Source organism: Erinaceus europaeus, chromosome 21, assembly GCF_950295315.1.
Source record: "Erinaceus europaeus chromosome 21, mEriEur2.1, whole genome shotgun sequence".
Classification (NCBI taxonomy): domain Eukaryota; kingdom Metazoa; phylum Chordata; class Mammalia; order Eulipotyphla; family Erinaceidae; genus Erinaceus; species Erinaceus europaeus.
In genome coordinates, this window is record NC_080182.1 from 24,563,270 (window position 1) to 24,585,008 (window position 21,739).

The 21,739-nt window shown below is 40.9% G+C and overlaps 1 protein-coding gene and 1 long non-coding RNA gene across 15 annotated transcripts in view; one reads left to right on the forward strand and one right to left on the reverse strand.

Moving 5' to 3' along the window:
* Positions 1-19,755, forward strand: part of ARPP21 (cAMP regulated phosphoprotein 21) — a 183,621-nt gene extending 163,866 nt beyond the window's left edge. For 13 of the 14 annotated variants that reach the window (XM_060180550.1, XM_060180557.1, XM_060180551.1 and 10 more), the window contains 2 exons: positions 17,568-17,710; positions 18,957-19,755. In XM_060180550.1, coding sequence (XP_060036533.1) covers positions 17,568-17,710; positions 18,957-19,214 — 401 coding nt within the window. In that variant the 3' untranslated portion in view covers positions 19,215-19,755. Of the gene's footprint in view, positions 1-17,567; positions 17,711-18,956 lie in introns of those variants that run through there. The other variant, XR_009547063.1, reaches the window with a different exon arrangement.
* The window catches only part of LOC132535288 (uncharacterized), a 475,133-nt gene continuing 471,100 nt past the window's right edge, over positions 17,707-21,739 (reverse strand). Inside the window, exon 5 of the long non-coding RNA XR_009547067.1 lies at positions 17,707-18,823. This is a non-coding gene — a long non-coding RNA (uncharacterized LOC132535288). The remainder of the gene's footprint in view (positions 18,824-21,739) is intronic.

Consider the following 21,739-nt stretch of genomic DNA (forward strand, 5'->3'; position numbering starts at 1 on the left):
ATATGTATATGTATATGTATATGTATACATTTATATGTATATATAAGCTTTATTATTCGATAGGGATAGAGACAGAGAAATTGAGAGAGGAAGGGGAGAAACAAACACCTACAGCCCTGCTTCACCATTTGTGAAGCTTTCCCCCTGGAGGTGGGGACCAGGGACTTGTACTGTGAGCACTTAACCAGGTAGGCCACCACCTGGTCCCTTGATTATTTCCTAGTATGTGCTATTTCAAGATTCTTATAGGGTGAATACAATAAGAGAAGTTTCTTATCAAAACCTTAAATATGTTTTCCTGTGGTGCTGAAAGTAAAGCATGGGTCCAGGCAAAGGCACATAAGATGTATGCTTAGTTCTCCAGGGGCTATAACATACCTGGAAATCAAAACCTAAATAAATAATGGCATGGAATCCCAAGTTCATAAGAGCTAAAAAGTGCAAAGAGTAAGGGAAGGGAAGTCCCACAAAATGACAGCACGCAGAAACTAGATTCTGAAAGCAGGAGCCCATGACATCTGGACATTTTACACATGTATGTTCAAAGGATGTATCCTTGATATAACAGAAAGGGATTGTAGCTCATCCTTATGCCTCTTGAGTAAATATAAGGTAAATGAAAAACAGAGAGGAGAATTGACCTCCACAGAGTGACATGCCAGATCCCATCACCTATGCTAAGAGAGGAAAACAGTGAGTGGGCCAAACAATAGGACTTGAAGGCAGAGGTTTTAATTGAGAGCCAAGACCCATTAATAAATACAATAGAGAGCTAGCAAAATAATGCACCTCTTTTTTTTTTCTTTCTCACTTCCACTACTCAGGTCCAGACCCAGTTCCAGAACTAAAGGAAATTTGGTGCCGTGGTATCTTTCTCTTTGTCTCTTCACACCCCCCAACCCCCTTCTATATGAAAACTTGAGTCTGGAACGATGAAGCCCCAGTGGTATAGAGTAAAATTAATATGGCCACATGGTGGCGCACCTGGTTAAGCACACATATTACAACGCTCAAGAGCCTGGGTTCAAGCCCATACTCCCCACTTGCAAGGGGAAAGCTTCACAAGTAGTGAAGTAGGGCTGCAGGTGTCTATCTCTCCCTCTCTTAATTTTTCTCTAATAATAAATGAAAAAATAAAATTAATAAAAATATAGTAAGTCCAATTTGTGTGGTTCCCTGACCAGCAGCATAAGCATCACCTGGGAACTTCTTAGAAATGCATTTTTTTCTGAGCCCAGTCCTGAGTTTCTCTAAATTAGGAATGGGGGCACAGGAAGTAGGGACCAGCTAATGGTCTTTCAACTAACCCCCCAGATTAATTAGAGTCAAGTTAACGCTAAGAACTACTGAGGAGAGAGAAGAGTTTCTGCCAGTTGAGGAACTGGACAATTTGAGATGGAGAACAGATAACGAGGCAGGACTGAGAGGCAACCAGTAAAAATCCAAAACTCTGTCCTGAGAACTTGCAAAATTCACAGGCTAACAATGAATTTTTCATAGAAACGAGGTGTTTCTATGAAACCTGGTGCTCTGCCATGGATAGAATTTAAGGCCTGGGTAGGCTCCCCTAGACACTGAATACACTGGAGGGTACACTGGGCCCATTGTACTTCTTGTGCTTATAGGTATAGTAAGGTGTCTATCCATGTAGGGGCTCTCCTTTCAGTTTTTGGAGGGAAACAAGCAACAAAGATTATTATTATCTTAAAATATGCATTCTGGGCTAGGTTGTGGCACACCTGGTAGGGCACACATGCTAAAACATGCATGCACCCAGGTTCAAGTCCCGCTGCACCTGCAGAGAGCCTCACAAGTGGTGAAACAGGGGTGCAAGTGTCCCTCTTTCTTTGCCCTTCTCTACCTTCCCCTCCCCTCTCAATTTCTGTCTCTATAATAAATTTTTTAAAAATGGAATGCTCCAGTTAGATGTGTTCATCAAGCAGCTAAATTATGTGATAAATTATGAGTTATTACCCTTGAAACTTTGGAGTGAACGGAAAAGTTAACAAGTGAAGGATGTGAATCCTTTCTCCTTGGTTAAGTGCACACATCATTGAGAACAAGGGTCTGGGTTAGAGGCCCTGCAGGGACCACCTGCAGGGAGGATGCTTCCTGACTGGTGAAGCAGTTCTGTAGGTGTCCACTTTTCTCCCTCTCTGTCTCCCCTTGCCTCTCAATTTCTCTCTGTTCTATAAAGTAAAAGTAAAGTAGAAAAAAAATGGCCGGCAGGAGCCATTGGATTTACTGAGCCCCAGTGATAACCTTGGTGGCAATAAAATAAAATAATCAATCAATTAATCAATAAGACTGTTCTGTCACGGGGCAGACAGCATCCTCTACAGCTCTGACTGAGTCTTCAGGACAGATCATTTGTCCCTCAATTTCATTTTCATTTTAATTATTGTAAAATGGGAGTTCAGTGTTTCACCAGACAGGTGAAAAGATCAACATGTTTGTATTTCTACATACAAGCTTGGAGATTTCTGATTTTTGTCACAAGCCAGATGCAAACTACTTTTTAAAAAATATTTATTTATTCCCTTTTGTTGCCCTTGTTTTATTGTTGTAGTTATTATTGTTGTTATTGATGTTGTCATTGTTGGATAGGACAGAGAGAAATGGAGAGAGGAGGGGAAGACAGAAAGGGGGAGAGAAAGACACCTGCAGACCAGCTTCACCACCTGTGAAGTGACTCCCCTGCAGGTGGGGAGCCGGGGGCTCAAACCGGGATCCTGATGCAGGTCCTTGCGCTTTGCACCACTTGTGCTTAACCTGCTGTGCCAACTCCCGACCCCCGAAAACTACTTTTAAAGAATAGTTCTCCACATGATGAGATTAAAACTGTCTCATTGCTGTTAGCAAGAATAATCATTAACCGATTATATATATGTACACAGAAAGCATCTTTTCATTGGTGGTTGGAGTTGTGACATCATCTAATTCCCAGGGGCTTTTAGAATCCCTTGTTAGAATATTGACTGAATCACACAAAATCAGAAGCTATCTCTGTCAAACTCTGTAATGATAATCCTAAAAATATTTATCCCCAGACTCTCCTTGGAGACTAGTGGTTACAGGTAGAACACATAAATTTACACCAAGTCGTGGGGTCTTTTTGTTTAGAGGTATATGTTATATACTATGGAACAAGTCTATCATTTGAGTTGTAAAGAAATGTAGTAAAGTAATCTCCTTTTTTTCCTCCTTTTTTGGCATTCTTGAATTCAAAGGTCATTTTTTCAAAGATTTTTTTTATAATATAAAAAGAGGAAGAGAGAAAGAGAGGCCAGTGAAGCACTCTGCCTGCCATATGTAGTGCTGGAATTAAACATGGGACTTCACCTACAAGTCAAAACTGCCATATCCCAGAAAGTCCTATGAGATCTCGGGACAAACAGGAAGAAACTAGATTCTGAAAACATTACTCGGTGTTTTGCAAATGTATGTTCAAAGAATGTATCCACAATGTAACAGAAAACATTTGATTGATATGTTTTCAGGGATATTATAATTAGCTAATTTATTAGATAGTGTGTATGTGTGGGCGTGTGTGTGTGTCACCTTATAAGTTCTCTATACTTTCTTGTGTCTTTAACCAAGCTGATAGAGGGGAGACCCATGATACTATACTGCTGGAGCAAAAAATATAATAATGAAGAGGAACACTGAAAGTTACCAGAAATTCCTGAGAAAAATGTGGACTTGGGTATCGGGCAGTAGCACAGCGGGCTAAGCACACGTGGCGTGAAATGCAAGTACCGGCATAAGGATCCCAGTTCCAGCCCCTGGTTCCCCACCTGCAGGGGAGTTGCTTCACAAGCAGTGAAGCAGGTCTGCAGGTGTCTATCTTTCTCTGCCCCTCTTTGTCTTCCCCTCCTCTCTCCATTTCTCTCTGTCCTATCTTACAATGACGACATCAATAACAACAACAATAATAACTACAACAATAAACAACAACAAGGGCAACAAAAGGGAAAATAAATAAATAAAATATTAAATTTTTTAAAAATGTTAACTTATTGTTTTTCAGGTCCCAACTTTTCTTGTTGCATACACATCCTAGTGTTTAATGTACCATCAATGAATCATACCTGAATCACAGATTTTCTTACTCTCCCAAATATTTAATCATTTCATCATTTATTTTATTCTTATTTATATTTTATTTTATTTTATTTTGCCTCCAGCGTTATTGCTGGGGCTCAGTGCCTGCACTACGAATCCACTGCTCCTGGAGGCCATTTTTCCCATTTTGTTGACCTTGTTGTGGTGTTGTTATAGCTGTTGTTGTTGGATAGGACAGAGAGAAACGGAGAGAGGAAAGGAAGACAGAGAGGGGGACAGATAGACACCTGCTGACTTGCTTCACTGCCTGTGACGGGACCCCCTGCAGGTGGGGCGCCAGGGGCTCAAACCGGGGTCCTTGAGTGGGTCCTTAGGCTTTGTGCCATTTGCCACTTAACCTGCTGTCCTACTGCCCAAGCCCATTTTATTTTATTTTATTTTATTTTATTTTATTTTATTTTATTTTATTTTATTTTATTTTACCAGAGCACTGCTCAGCTCTGGCTTATTGTGGTACAGGGTATTGAACCTGGACTTTGGAACCTCAGGCAGGAGAGTCTCTTTGCAAAACTATTATGCTATCTACTCCCACCTTAAATAATTTTATGTTTATCTTATTTTCCAAAGGATGAAAATTCATGGATATATATTACAGTAAAAAGTAAAAAAAAAAAGTGAAATAAAAAAACTCACAAAATTTTGTCAACTCTAGATCCTCCTGTAACACTGCTGAATTCTCTGCCCAGCACATGGTCTCAATGTCAGACTTCTCAAAGGAATCCTTCTTCTTCCTTTCTTTCCTAACTTACCTAGTACTATATTTGTTCATGTCAAGATCACTAGTATAATTTTGAACCCAAGGTCTCCTGTCATCTATTTTATAGAAGACCTACTTGCTGTCACATTTGCTTTCTTTAAATACTCCTCTCCCCTTTCTTCCTTGTCCCAAACTAAAAATTAGAATTTGTCTTGAGGTTTTTCATTTCTGTCATTCTCTCTCCATAGCTTACAGATGTCAGTTTTCAACAGTCTAACCTGAGTTGTATTTATTATTATTATTTTTTTTAAAGGACAGAGAGAAATGGAGAGAGGAGGGGAAGACAGAGAGGGGGAGAGAAAGATAGGCACCTGCAGACCTGCTTCACCGCCTGTGAAGCGACTCCCCTGCAGGTGGGGAGCCAGGGCTGGAACCGGGATCCTTGCACCAGTCTCTGTGCTTTGTGCCACGTGTGCTTAACCCGCTGCGCTGCTACCGACTTCCCTGAGTTGTATTTTGATAGCTCCCTAACATGTCTCTTCATTCCTAAAATCCTTCTCTCAGTTCATGGCTTTGTTGCCTCTGCCCTAGACCTTCTAGTTGGTTCCCTGCCTTCTGTGATATAAACTTCTGGGGTGATTTCTTGAGGATCTTTATAAAGTGCCCATTCACTTCATTGTCCTTCTTATAAACCATATATGGCGACCTCAATCTTTATCATTCACTTTCACTTTCATCAATTATTTTCAAGTCCTTAGCATCTCTTTTAACAGCCTCCTAAAATCTGTCTCTTCATTTCTGACTCTAAATACCTAGAATGTAAGAGCTCTAAATACTTAATAATCTTTGAAATTATTATTCACATCTCTGGACTTTGCATAGATTGATTCTTAAGTTTGACATCCTGTTCTCCATCCTGATCACTTCCCTTTCACTCTGCCTTACTAGTAAGCACTCATACTCATCCTCTGATACTAGGTTCAAACTGCACTTCTGGAAGCCTATTCTGTTTCGAGACATGATCCCCAATTTTCCATTCATATCAGAAGTCAGCTTCCTTCTTCAGTGATCCTGAAGTTTGAATCATGTTTCTAATTCAGTGCCATCCCAGTATACTATATATTCCTGACCTGTCTGTAAATAGCTACATGGTCATTTTGATAGCAAATGTCAAAAGTAAATCATAAGGTTTGAAAAAGAAGGATAAAAGAAAAAAAACATTTAAATGAAACAAAAATTTGGTTTCTTGACATTGAATTTAGGCTAATGGCATTCCAATGCTATTTTATTTCCTTGTGACTCACAAGAACAATAGTTAAAAAAAAGAAAGAATCTTGCCACCTGGTTGTTCAGCTATTTGTAGTTTGAAACTGGCACTGTCGGGAATATATTTAAACCAGTGAAATTAGCAAGAAATTGGGGCCCTAAGTCCCTATCCTGGAATAAGATAATTTGCTTGAAGGTAAAATGTACTGATGCCTATCTTAGGGAACTGTGGAAAAGAACTCTTGTGACAACAAAAATCCTGTAAATCAACAGTTCTTAGGTAAACTGATATATATATATATATATATATATATATATATATTTCATTTTGTTGCCCTTGTTGTATTTTTTGCTATTGTTATCAATGCTGTTGTTGTTGGATAGGACAGAGTGAAATCAAGAGAGGAGAGGAAGAGAGAGGGGGAGAGAAGGATAGACACCTGCAGACCTGCTTCACCGCTTGTGAAGCGACTTCCCTACAGGTGGGGATCAGGGTATTTGAACCAGGATCTTTACGCTGTCTTGCGCTTTGAGCCATGTGCGCCTAACTGCTGCACTACTACCCTGCCTGCCCCCATAAAGCCATATCACTGAGACCCTGCTAGGGTCCTCTGAACCATACACAAATATGTGTACTTTCGATAGTTGGAAAGAGTCATGGTGCCTTTTTTGCATAGGAAAAATGTCATGACTTTTGCAACAACAAAATATATAAATAATAGTACTATCATGTAAATAATAGTACAATATAAATATGTGAAAAAAGAAATCATCAAAAATTACAAATCAGACTTTCTGTCTCTCAGAGCCAGTTTTCAACTGAATAGTTGGTACTGAAGATTATGATTTAGTGAATTAATTTATTCTCATCTCTCTAAATTATAGGATACCACTAAAAACCCTCAATACTAGTATCTGACAGTTCATGTCCTGCGTATCTCTCCATTGCGCCCCTCCCACCATCCTCTGCACTATTAGTTGATGTTACCTTAATCTCTACATTAGAATAATGTTATTGTTTCTGAGCAGAATATGCCAATAGACAATATTATTAAACATAATGCACAAATTTTGAATAAGAATCCTGTTAGTTTGGAATTGAAAATACAAAGAATTACCTTTTACTACTTGGGAAAATAATGTATAGTGCTTCATTACATAAAGAGGCCACTTTTCAATCATCCTTAGTTGCCAATTAAATCATTTTCTCCACAGTAGGGGTGGGGAGTTTCTACATATTTCATCTGTGATTATAACAGATGTTTTCAAAATAGTTGGCTAAGGCCAGGTGACACCCTACTGAGAGGAAGGGGTGAGAGACAGAGAGACACCTGCAGCACTGCTTCACCACTGGCAAAGCTTTCCCCCTGCAGGTGGGGATGAGGGGCTTGAACCCAGGTCCTTACGCTATGTGACATAGGCACTCAACCAGGTGCACCACCACCCGGCCCCATGACACTTTTTGATAACAATGGTTGTGATCCCATGACTTTTAACCTCCTAATTTTCCTGACCTGACCACGAGATGAATATTAATCCATCAAGGTAAACATCCATGAGGAAGAATATTATCCTAGGGAAAGTGATGAGGGCCATCTCAACCTTGACATTGTTCCAGTCCCAATCTGATGAGAGAGCTCTCGGGCATCACTCAGCAGCATTTATTTTAGCAGCACTGATTTTTAAAGTGTGTCTGTCCATACAGAACACTCAAAGAAGTGAAAGAATGCTGGACTGCCATATTTTCTTGGAAGCCACACAACCTCATTAAGAAAGGAAAATATCTGTGAGTCTTTCATGCTGCTTCTCTCCCTCTGGACTGTTGAAGCTCTCTGCCTGTCAGCACAGCACTATGGGCCAGGAAAGTTCAGAGAATTACTTCAATAATATGACAGCCTCTTCCATTTAAAATGGAATTCAATGCCGGCTTCCCTCAGAGGCATTCATTGAAATTCTGTGCATGATCCATTCCTCTAGTCCTTTAACAATGTCTCTCATGTTTGCCCTGATTTAGAAAAAAAGAACGAGAAAGAAAACCAGCTTTGTAGTTGCGATAACATGGATCAGGATGGTATAATTGCAATGAAGAAGCCCCCAAGCTTGCAGTAATAGGATGGTTCATCTGATGTGTACTGCCATTAGAAAATGACCCATGCATGGATGTTCTCAGGGGACAGTAAAGAGGCTTTTAAGAATTACACTCTGTGCAATATGAAAGCTAATGAGCAAAGAGAGCAAGTACGAAGAAAAACGACTGCTTCAGGAAGCACAGCCCCACTTAAGGCCTGTCACAGCTTTCCTCAAATTCATTAGGATGGACTGGTCTTCATGGAGACACGAACTGCATTACTTCCATTCCCATGCAGGCTCCCCACGGGTCATTCTGCCTCATGTTCCGAAGGCATTAAAACCACCACATAATAAATGGTGAGAAAAAGAGTGAGGAGAGATGCAGAGATTGCCAATAAATAAGGTGAAGGCAGACATTTACACAGAGGTAAAAGCACCCATAATGGCCTTCAACAGAAAAACAAAAAAATCAATTCCTTGTGCTGCCCTTTATGAAGTTTTAGAACTGTTCCTACCATATGATGCCATTTTCACTGCACATCTAGTAACAGAACACCATCTGAATCTAAGTTTCAGACTAGGAATTTTTTTCTTAATGTTCTGATATATTTTAAAGTTAAACAAAAAATCTTGCACCCAGTCTAAACTATTTTATTGTTTTAGAAGTTCTGCTTTTGGTTTGAGGTCACACTTGATCTAAGCTATCGCATCTGGTATTTATCACCTGAAAAATGTACTAGAGGGGGCCAGGTGGTGGCACACCTGATTGATCACACATTACAAAGTTCACAGACCTGGGTTCAAGCCCCTAGTCCACATCTGCAGGAGGAAAGCTTCATGATAGTTGAAGTAGTGCTACAGGTGTCATTCTGTCTCTCCCTCTTTATACCCCCCTTGCTCTGAGTTTCTGGCTGTCCCTAACAAATAAATAAAGATAATAACATTTTTTAAGAAAATGTATTCCAGCCATGACATCATCTCCCTGGACAATAACTTGGATCCACTGGCATATCAGATTTCAGGCTCAGGGGCAAAAAGAAAAAGGTAAAAAAACAAACAAACAAACAAAAAACACACTAGTATAGCCACAGGCCCTTTGGAATTTAACTAAAATATGCCTACTAGCTATCTACAAAATGGAGGACCCTTCAACTCTTCATCTGCACTATTCCAGCCCTTAGGTCCATGATTGGTCAACAATTTGTTTGACTTTGTATGTTAACTCTCTTTTCAGCCACCAGGTTCCAGATGCTAGCATGATGTTGACCAAACTTCCCTGGACAGACAACCCCACCAATGTGTCTTGGAGCTCCGCTTCCCCAGAGCCCCACCCTACTAAGGAAAGAGAGAGGCAGGCTGGGTGTAGCAATTACAGAAGCCAGACCTTCCATCTTCTGCATCCCACAATGATGTTGGGTCCATATTCCCAGAGGTTTAAAGAATAGGAAAGCTATAAGGGAAGGGGATGAGGTACAGAGTTCTGGTGGTGGGAATTGTGTGGAGTTGTACCCCTCTTATCCTATGGTTTTGTCAATGTTTCCTTTTTATAAATAAAAAAAGAGAAAAAAAAGAAAATATATTAAGAATAAGAAAACACCTGTAAAGGCTGGAAGTATACAATGACCAGGGAGTAAGACCTCTTTAAGGTATAAGGCAGTGGGTTCTCTTTTAGGAAACATAAAACTACAATAATATCATGTTCCTTACCTGTTCTCTACCAAAGACTCCTTTAGCTAGCAAGATTCTGTAAGTACAGGAAGCTTAAAATGGCACTTGCCTTTTATTTTTATTTTTACTTTTTTTTGGACCCTTGTCTTATAGTGGCTTGTAAGGAAATAAAATGTGTGAACAAATCCGTAGTGTTCTCAGAATTAGAAATCATAAAGATAGGATTCTACAAAAATTTGAAGTTACAGCCATCTCTATGTGGCCTGAGGGATCTGGATTTCTTCATGCCTTCATCTGCTGTCTTGGGTTGCTTTGCTACATCCTTGTGTATTTTTTTTCCCCCTAGCCTACTTTTTCCTTTCAAACATGGTATATAATATTGTAATATCCAAAGGTCAAGAGCAATTAGGCAGTCAGTTGTCCATAACAGTTTAATGATGGAATTCAGCTAATGTTCAGGGTAGACACAAATTACCTCTCCATTTTAAAAGCAGCTCTAGTAAACAACCCAGAATATAGAAAGGCTTGAAAGATTACGAATAGATTATGAAATGTAGGAAAAATTGAGAACTATAGTACCAGCTGATTATAAACTAGTGGAATGAATGAAGAAATAATTCCTTTGTCTAGCTCTGATCCTACTCCAGACCAATTAACTGATTTTTGTCCCATGTCTGAGTAATGATCCTTTAAAACTTACTGAGATTAAAAAAAACCAAAAAACTTCCTAAGTAGCATCTGTTGAAAAAAACTTCCTAAGTAGCATCTGTTGATTTTTGACAGTGCAATTATGCTCTTTCTTCGGTTTTCCTTTTATTTTTTCCTCTTCTGCTACCACCAACATATTCAACAATCTGTGGATCTTATCTCTGACCTTCTTTACCTAGTTGTCTCAACTACTGAGAAAACAGTCAATGAAATGAATGGTCATTGAGTACCTGCCACACTGAAGGGGTTGGTTTAGTGTATGGGAGTTAAAGAATGCATACTAAGTGAAACTACAAGTCTATGAGTAAAAGGTAGGGGAATAGCTCAACTGACAGAGCACGGACTTGCATGCCTAAGGTTCCTAATTCAGTTGGTTCGGTTCCATTCCTGTCGTCGTTGTTGGATAGGACAGAGAGAAATGGAGAGAGGAGGGGAAGACTGGGGGGGAAATACAGGTAACAATTTTGTTAATTTCTAAAATGTTAGATCTCTAAGAAAATATTCAAATGAGTGTTTAAATAAGATTAGTAGCAATACAAACCCGGTTATAATCCCTAATCAATTTACATTTTTAATTTTTACTAATCATACTGGGTCATGTGTGATGTTTCCTTTATGCACACTAATAAATCATCCCTCACTAGAAATATTATTCAGTAACTAATGTATCTTAGTAGAAACACTATTTAATTTTCAGATTTATAAAGCCCAGTCATTTTTAATCTTGCAACTCCCCATCTCAGCAGAGTGCATTCTTTTATTTTCCAAGAAGCCTTTGTCCATTCCTAGCCTTTTTTTGCCTTTGGAAAATAAATGCCACAGCTGGCTTGCAAATTGGATTAATCACGAATGAGAGAGAAATAATAAAAATAGGCAATGTTTTTATGATCTCCCTAGCGACCCTTCAGGGACGACTGTATTGCTCTTTTCTGTTTTGTTAGGTGCATTTTATCTTGCTAATCCTCAATGCATATGAAAACTTGACCATTTCACAGCTGGGCATTGACAAACTGGAAAACATTTCTTATTTGAATAGAGGAGATAAGCAGGTTGGCACAAGCTCTGCCATTTCTGCTTCTGAACTTGTGGGGTTCCAGGCAGATGCTGTTGGTTCATTCTCAGGTCACTGCGGTCATATTTCTAGTTGTCTCTTCCTGGGGCACAGCTCAGCTTCACACTCCACACAGCTTCCTATCCTAAGGATTACTCTGTTACCTGCTACCTCCTGTAACATAACGTAAAGAAATGAGCACCTTCAATTAAACCATTTCAGGTGTAAATGTCTTGCCTAGAGAGTGAAACTGAGACATGAATGGGACTCATGAATATAAAGTGGGCTTTCCTTACCACTTTCCCTTTCAGTTCGAAAGTGTAGAGCATTATTGGCTCCCCCACATCAATCTGTATTTACCTTAAGTGGGTTTACTGTGGCAGCTCCAGTGCAGAGCTGGTAGCCCATTGTTATGCATGACTAAATATTAAAGTTCACAAATCATCAGCCCAGGAGACCTGGGAAGGGGGAAATGCTTCAATGGCACTGCTTCTGGGCTCCCAGCAAAGATAAAACTTGTCTCACAGACTCTGTGTTTTTATTGGCAAGAGGACACCCAACCCCCTCCCTCTTTTCTCTCCTTGAGTATTACTTAATGTTTGTTCCTTTCCCTACTGAGACTTTCTGCTTATTTGCTACGCTTTTAGAGCGCTATTATTACAGATTTGTTTTGCTTTCACCCCAATCTTGGTTTCAGGCTAGAGTAATAAGTGCATTTCTCTGAGGTCACCTTGATTTATTTTTTAAAAGAATCTGTGAAAGAGAATCATTTTGAAGATGGTTCTGTGAAAGCCTGTGAATACATAAATAATCTTCAGAGGGAAGGCTACAGTACCTCTTCTCCCTCCTTTCTTGCTCCCCTCTCTTATTTTTGTTAACGCGGTAGCTGTTGTATTCTATAAAAGGTCCATTGAGGACAACTGAATGAACTTTCACCATTTGACAAAATGTAAGTCAACTTTTTAAAACATTCCTTTCATGTTCAAACGGTGCTTCAAATCTTCAGTCAGAAATGAGTCTCTTTTATACTCACCACTGCGCCATCTTGAAAGTGCTTTCCTTTCGTCTGTTCTGGGCTGTAGAACTGAGTGATAAAGAAGGCTGCTAGGTATAAGTGTCTCCAATCATACCGAGTTATTTCCCCATGTATATAGTAACTTCTGTGACTAGGAATAATTTCATAATAAAATAGTGGCAACATAATTAATTGTTTAGAACCAGTGGATGGATGAATTAGAGAGGTACGATCTAGGCACAGGAAGTAATAGACATTTTTATTTTGTTATTATTGGGGTTACACCACTCTGGTCTTACTTTTCCATAGAGAGAGATACTGGAGGCATGGGTAGGTAGCATAATGGTCATGCAAAGAGACTCTCATGCCTGAGGCTTCCAAATCCCAAGTTCAATTTTCCACACCACCATAAACCAGAGCTGAACAGTGAGAGAAAGAGACTGAGATGGTGGGGCAGGAGAGGGAGAGACACTACAGCACGGAACTGTCTTCCAGTTCAGGGTGCTTTGGGCTCAAGTGTGAGTCACACATATGAAAAAACAAGCACACTACTGAGGTGAACTCCTTTTTTTTCTTTTTCTTTTTTTAGTTTTTGGAGCATTTTAAAATGAATCTATAATTAAGTAGTTAATTTTATTTTATTTTTTTCTTTTCATTTTTTTTTATTTAAGAAAGGAGACATTAACAAAACCATAGAATGAGAGGGGTACAATTCCACATAATTCCCATAACCCGATCTCCATATCCCATCCCCTCCCCTGATAGCCTTCCCATTCTCTAGCTCTCCGGGAGTATGGATCCAGGGTCGTTGCGGGTTGCAGAGGGTGGAAGGTCTGGCTTCTGTAATTGCTTCCCCGCTGAACATGGGTGTTGACTGGTCTATCCATACTCCCAGTCTGTCTCTCTCTCTCCCTAGTAGGGTGGGTCTCTGGGGAAGCGGATCTCCAGTACACATTGATGGGGTCGTCTGTCCAGGGAAGCCTGGTCAGCATCTTGCTGGCATCCGGAACCTGGTGATTGCATGCTCTTGTGTACTTCTGCTTTCAGGTATATATTTTTCCCCAAGTTTATGGGCACGGGTGAACCTATGCTCTATCTCAGGGGACCTGGACTATTTCTAGGTTTGGGGACTTTATTGGGGAGTGGAACGGCTGGAATGGAATTAGAGAATACTATGAAAGGAAAGGTCTCACCCGAGTGATGAAGCTGAAGGGTTGTCATTCCACACCTGATGTCTCTGGTCACAGTCTGAAGTGCAGCATGCTGGGGTGGCACTCGTTGTGTTGATTAGGTTGCCATCCGCGGATACAATATTATTCGATTTGAATTGAGAGCAGCTTGCAGAAAAGTGGGCCCCACCCTAAGGTTCCAGGACTGGGGGAAATATAGGCTCTATAGTGGAAATGTGAGGTTCCTGTTGTCTTAGGGTTCAAGAAGACAATGGATAGTTATTGTTATCACATTATTTGGTTATAGGGTTAACTTTGGAAAGTCCCTACTAAAGAGACTTTCCAAAGTTAATTTATTTTATGAGATCACTGCTCAGTTCTGGCTTTCTGGTTGTGCCAGTGATTGAACCTGGAACCCTGGATCTATCTCCCTGGTAGAAAACAGTTTTCAGCAACTAATGTTAAAAGAAATTACTTCCGGGTGGGGGAGATAGCATAATGGCTATGCAAACAGACTCTCATGACTGAGGCTCCAAAGTCCTAGGTTCAGTCCCCCCACACCACCATAAGCCAGAGCTGAGCAGTGTTCCGGTGTTTCTCTCTGTCTCTCTCTGTCTGCATCTCTCTCAAAAATAAAATATTTTAAAAAATTACTTCTGGGGCCAGGTGGTGGCATACCTGGTTGAGTGCTCGTATTACAGTGCATAAGGACCCAGGTTGGAGCCCCCAATCCCCACCTGCAGGGGGAAAGATTTGTGAGTGGTGAAGCAATACTGCAAGGGTCTCTCTCTTTCCTTCTCTATCACCCCCTTCCCTCTTGATTTCTGGCTGTCTCTATCCAATAAATAATTTTAAAAAGATTTTAAAAGAAATTACTTCCAAGTGCTTCTGCCTATGAGGCATTTTTTTAATGCCATAACAGTGAATGGGTCTTTGCGGTTTTTCTTGCTCTTAAATATTTTTAATTAAAATTTTATTATTATCTTTATTTACTGAATAGAAACAGCCAGAAATTGAGAGGGGATGGGGGTGAGAGAGACAGAGAGAGACACCTACCTACAACAATTCTTTACCACTTGTAAAGCTTTCCCCCAGCAGGTGGGCCCCCCCGGGGACTTGAACCTAGGTCGTTTTGCATTGTAGCATGTGCACTCAATGAGGTGCGCCACCACCTGGCCCCTCTTGTTTTTAAATCTGATGGGTTTTCCCTATTGTAAAAATTGCAAACATAGTAGATATCCAACCCATCCCACCCCGACCTGATGTTACTAGTCTTAGGCTACATATGCAACGTGTATAAAAAGAAGGCTTGGGGGCCGGGCGTTGGTGCATCTGGTTAAGCGCACATAGAACAACGCTCAAGGATATGCACAAAGCCCCAGTTCAAGCCCCCATTTCCCACCTTCAGGGGGACAGCTTCACAATCTTTCTCTCCCTCTATCTGTCTCCCCCTTCCCTTTCCTTTTTGATTTCTCTCTGTCCTATCGAATTAAAAGAAAAAAGAAAACAAAAATCCAGAAGCGGTGGATTTGTAGTGCTGGCAGTGAGTCCCAGCGACTGGAGCCAAGAGAGAGACAGAGATGGAGACAGACAGAGAAGTATTTAATACACAGTCTTGTAAACAAAGGTACTGAAAAAAATAAGAAGGCTTTATTTGTGTACTGTGTATAGAATGTAATCACAAAGATGTTGGCCATTTCCTTCAATTAAAGTCTTAATATGTGATAGCTTTACAGAAATTTAAGGCCATTCAAAAAGTTAAAAAACACTCTGAAAAATAAAAATAAAATGGGGTTGGGGACAGGCAGACAATAGCGCAGTGGGTTAAGTGCACATGCTGCACGAAGTGCAAGGACCAGCATAAGGATCCCGGTTTGAGTCCCCAGCTCCCCACCTGCAGGGCGGGAGTTGGGGGGGTCACCTCACAGGCGTCTGTCTCTCAGGTCTACAGGTGTCTTATCACTCTCTCTCCCCTTCTCTGTCTTCTCCTCTTTTGATTTCTCTCTGTCCTATCCAACAACAACAGCTATAATAATATTAACAACAACAACAAAGGCAACAAGGATGGGGAAAATGGCCTCCAGGGGCAGTGGATTCATAGTGCAGGCAACGAGCCCTAGCGATGACCCTGGAGGCAAACAACAACGATAATAAAATAAAATTAAATTAAATTAACTGGGCTGAGTAATGTGATGGAATGTAAAGCAGTGCGGTGTTAAAGGGCGACTTTCTGAACAACCCGCTTGCTCCTCCCCCTCAAACTGCAGGCCACCTGGCCTCTCTTGGTGCTTCTTCACACTTCATCTCAGGTGTTTCATACTGACTGCCCTTCTTTCAGCTTCATTTGATTAATTGAGCTAATTGCCTAACTTATTTACTGTCTGCAAGTCAGGCTTCTTTAATATCTCTAAGCTGAGTGAAGGTACTTTGTTTCTGTAAATAAATAAATAAATAAATAAATAAATAGGGGGCTGGGCAGTGGTGCACTGGTTTAAGCACACATAGTGTGAAGCAAAAGGATTCCGGTTCGAACCCCCAGCTCCCCACCTGCCACTTGTGAAGTAACGATGCAGGTCTGCAGGTGTGTCTTATCTTTCTCTTTCCTTCCCCATCTTCCCCTCCCTTCTCAGTTTCTGTCTACCCCTATCCAATGGAAAAACTGGCCTCCAGGAGCAGTGGATTTGTAGTGCAGGCACCAGCAATAATCCTAGAGGCAATAATAGTAATAATAATAAAAATTAAAAGAGCTGTATTCCCTGTAAAAACTATAATGCAATTTTTATCCTTTTTCAATCAAAAGTTAAAACTATATGGATTCAATATATTATGATAGATTCAAGACAGATGATGAAGGATGTATATTGATTAGGATTTTTAAATTTTATTTATTATTAGAGCACTGTTCAGCTCTGGCATGCGGTGGTGCAGGAGACTGAACCTGGATTCTCGAGCTATAGTGGTGAAAATAATGAAACCTTGCCACATCGATCACTTGCTGACCTTTTTGTCTATGCCTATGAAAGCTGAAGTACTTTAAATTATTTTGGGGAGTTGGGCGGTAACGCAGCGGGTTAAGCGCATGTGGCACGAAGTGCAAGGACCTGCGTAAGGATCCCAGTTTGAGCTCCCAGCTCCCCACCTGCAGGGGAGTCGCTTCACAAGAGGCAAAGCATGTCTGCAAGTGTCTATCTTTCTCTCCCCCTCTGTCTGCCCCTCCTCTCTCCATTTCTCTCTGTCCTATCCAACAATAATGACATCAATAACAACAACAATAAAACAAGGGCAACAAAAATAAATAAAATAATTTTATTCACCAAGATATGAAAAATAGAATTAAGCTAAAGTTAATGTATACTGTTTTGTTGTTTCTGCCTCAAATATTTTTGTAAAGAAGTATATTTTAAATGACACAGTTTAATTAATACAAAAGCTCGATAATCTGAGAGATCTCCAAATATTGAAAACATAAAAAAATGAGGTGCAATCTTTAGCAATAACCAGTTCTCAACAATTCTCTGTCTTTGTGTCACAAAGAATTTAGCATGGTATAAAATGCTATGTAAGGCAAGAAATATCTGCTTTTTTTTTTTTTTTTTTTTTTTTTTTGGTGATAATCCAGTCTACTCTTAGAAACCAGAACAGAAGGGGGAAACACATTTTTAGAATGTAATCATCTACATTCCTATTACAGAAATTGAACTGTCTGAAGATTCCTTGTGAACAAGGGCTCTGATGACATGAAATATTACTTGAGCTTTTCCTGAAACAACCAGTTCAAAAGATGGTTTTGCTTTGCAGGTTACCAACCAGTCTTAACTGGCCAGCAAGGGTTCCAAGGCCTAATAGGAGTGCAGCAACCACCTCAGAATCAGATGAACAACCAACAAGGAACTCCGGTACAAAGCGTGGTGGTCTCCTACCCAACAATGTCTTCTTATCAGGTGTGTAAGGCCCCTTGGAAAATTGAGAACTACAAAGTACCTCTTAGCAAAGTAGAGACCGAGGGTTGTATCTCTCCCCTTACCCCTTTCTCTTTGCCCCATAGTTATCGCTGGGGCTGAGGGCTGGCCCTATGATCCACTGCTCCTGGTGGCTTTTTTTTTTTTTTCTCTTCTTCTTTCTATTTTATTGGATAGGACAGAAAGAAATTGAGAGAGGACAGAGAGACACCTGCAGACCTGCTTCACTGCTTGTGAAGTGACCCCCCCACACACACACACCAGATTCTTGCACTTAGTACTGTGTACGCTTAACAGGGTGCTCCACAGCCCAGACCCCTACCTCCAACATTTATTTATTTATTTATTTAATTGCCTCCAGTGGGCAAATAAATAAATACTGGGGCACACTGGGGCTCGGTGCCTGCACTATGAATCCATTGGAGGCCATTTTTCCCCATTGTTGTTGGTGTTGTTGCTGTTATTACTGTTGTTGTTGAATAGGACAGAGAAATTGAAAGAGGAGGGGAAGATAGAGAGAGGGAGAGAAAGACAGACACCTGCAGACCTGCTTCACCGCTTGTGAAGTGACCCCCCTGCATGTGGGGAGCCAGGTGCTCAAACTGGGATCCTTGCATATGTCCTTGCGCTTTGAACTATGTGCACTTAACCCAGGGCACTACTGCCCAACCCCAACCTCCAACTTCTCATTAGATCTTTGAAGTTAAAGGTTGAGTGTGAGTTATGTGCCCAGGACAAAAACACCCTCTCTCTCTCTCTCTCTCTCTCTCCCCCTCCCACCTACCCTCTCTCCTTCTCTTCTTTCTCCTTCTCTCTCTCTCTTTCCCTATAGCTGGCTTCAGGCTACTTCGTATAAAGCCCAGTTCACAGCCTTCTAAACTGAAAGAAATTCCAATGGGAGATCTGAAGTCCGAATAGCAGCGAGAGAGAGAGAGAGACAGGAAGCTCACAACTAACACCTTTCGAGAGCACCTCTCGCTGGTCGAATGTTATGCCAGGCACTGCTCATCAAGCCTGCAGTCCTCTCAGTGGCACTCTGAAGTAGGCTCCATGATGCAGATAGTCTAGGAATTCAGAGAAGTGAAGCGATTTTCCCTGTGTAAAACAGTGATCAGTGATAAAACTGGGACTGGGTGACCTGTAGTTCTCAGTCATCATAGCACAGAATCTCAGTAGATATCCCCACATACATTCTTCATGCAGGGTTCTGCCTTATTTCTTCCTCCAGGTGCCAATGACCCAGGGTTCTCAAGGACTGCCTCAGCAGTCATACCAACAGCCAATCATGCTACCTAACCAGGCAGGTCAAGGCTCACTCCCGGCTGCTGGAATGCCTGTTTACTGTAACGTCACACCTCCGAGCCCTCAGAACAACCTGAGGCTGATTGGCCCTCACTGCCCCTCCAGCTCCGTCCCTGTGATGTCAGCTAATTGTAGGACAAACTGTGCAAGTATGAACAACTCCGGGTGGCAGGTCAAATTCTGAGAGCTCAGGCTGAGGTCCACTCCCTCAGCTGTTACGCATGGCCTTTAAAGGAAGAGGAGCGAGGTGGGAAAACTGACCGCAGACTTAAAGTATTCACTCAATGCTCAAATGTATGCTGCTGGTATTCTGTTAAAAAAAAAAAAAAAAGCAACGACTAACACACACTTTAGTTGGTTAATGGTGCATAATTCTGTCATGTCTGCTAGGTATGCCTTTATAGCTTAGCTAGTGACATGAATTCATCAAGGTAAGATTTTCTCCTACCACTGAATACCACTGTGTAGATCATAATATCCCTAACTTGGATTATTAGTTTTGTACTTTGTGTTGAGTTTGTGATGCTAAAAGAAAAGTATTTAAAAATTATATACTGAAATCACATTGTACCAAAGCTATAATGGAAAACAAAAAAAGACTTGTTGAATGGAAGGAACAATTTATATACACTATAGAGTTTTCTTTTTTTAATGGATATATACTGTATTGTAGTGTTTAATCAAAATAAAATTATCTGACCTTACAGACGAAGGTCACGTTTTTACCATCAGTTTGGTTTGCTCTCTGTCTTCCAATGAGTGTTTTCTTATGGGTCACTTTTATGTCCTTTGAGCAAAATTTCATAAATAATGCACAAGAAAGAAGATCTGGATATTTGTAAGTGAAGAGACATTCCATTGGGAAGTGTGGTAGACACATATTTAAGTGACTGTAGAGGGAAATTAGAAGAGAGCTGGTTCAAACCCACTGGTCATACTTCTTCTAGCGTTTGCCACTGGTCATACTAATGTGTTGGAAGTTGTCATTTCATTAATGGTGCATAGTAACTCAAAGACACAAATTGTTGTCCTACCAACTTAAAATAAGTAAGATGTGGTCACAAATGGTAGAATAGAATTGGAAACACAAACAACAGATGCCAACATGGTCAGAGCTATAGGGACATGTTGGTGAACCAAGGCCAAATATCCAAAGGTCAAGTACTAGACCAGAAACTCTAAAATACCAATCTTTGCCTTGTCTTGATTAGAACTTGATTTAAAATTTAAAAAAAAATCTTTATTAAATTATTGGATAGAGACAGCCAGAAATTGAGAGGGAGGGGGGTGATCGAGAGGGACCAGGCGGTGGTGCAGCTGTTTGAGCACACATGTTACAATGTGCAAGGATCCAGGTTCAAGTCCCTGTCCTACCTGCAGGGGGAAAGCTTCACAAGTGGTGAAGCGGGGCTGCATGTGTTTCTCTTTCTCTCCCTCTCTGTCTCCCCCTTCCCTCTTGATTTATGACTGTCTCTGTCTAACAAAAATAATTTTAAGGGGGCTGGTGGTGGCACAGCTGGGTTAAGTGCACATGGTGCAAAGCACAAAGACTGGCATAAGGATACAAGTTCGAGTCCCCGCTCTCCATGTGCAAGGGGAAAGGTTCACGAATAATGAAGCAGGTCTGCAGGTGTCTATCTTTCTCTCCCCTTTCGGTCTTCCCTCCTTTCTCAATTTCTCTGTCCTAGCCAACAACAACGACGGCAATAACAACAACAATGATAAAAAACAATGGCAACAAAAGGGAAGAAAATAGCCTCTAGGAGCAGTGACTTCATAGTGCAGGCACCAAGTCCCAATGATAACCCTGGAAGCAAAATAATAATAATTTTTAAAAAGGAGAGAGATAGACTCCTGCAACACTGCTTCACCACTGACAAAGTTTTCCCCTTGCAGGTGGGGATGGGGGGGCCTCAAACCTGGGTCCTTGCAAATTGCAACATGTGTCCCCAACCAGGTGCTCCACCACCCAGTCCTTATTGGTTGGAACACGAAGGAAAAGTGTTGCATGCATGAGTCAGGAAGAGAGGGAGGAATGCCGGTTGACTATACATGTGGGTGAAAATCAGAAGACACAGTCAGGAAGGGAGAACACAGGGTGAAGCTTGAACTGGGGAATGAGAGGAAGAGGGGCCTTGGAGGGGCAGTGAAGAGGTTTTGGCCTCGTGGGTTGGGGGTGAGAGTGTTTTGCCTACACCCATGATATGAAGCTGGGAAATTCATCCCATGTATAGACAACTGTGCTGTAAACCCCTAACCTAATAAAATGGGAAAAACTAAAGTGCCATAGAAACTGGAAACTTGGGAGTCGGGTGGTAACGCAGCGGGTTAAGTGCACATGGCACAAAGCACAAGGACCTGCGTAAGGATCCTGGTTCGAGCCTCTGGCTCCCCACCTGCAGGGGAGTCACTTCACAAGCAGTTAAGCATGTCTGCAGGTGTCTATCTTCTTCTCCCCCTCTCTGTCTCCCCCTCCTCTCTCCATTTCTCTCTGTCCTATCTAACAACAATGACATCAATAACAACAATAAGTACAACAATAAAACAAGAGCAACAAAAGGGAATAAATAAAAATTTTTAAAAAGAAAAAGAAACTAAAAACTCTACTAACTAGATCACCATTTCCTTAATTTCAACATATTCTTATTAGCTTAATTCTTTTTTTTTTCCTTCTTTTTATCAGAGCACTGCTCAGCTCTGGTTTCTTTT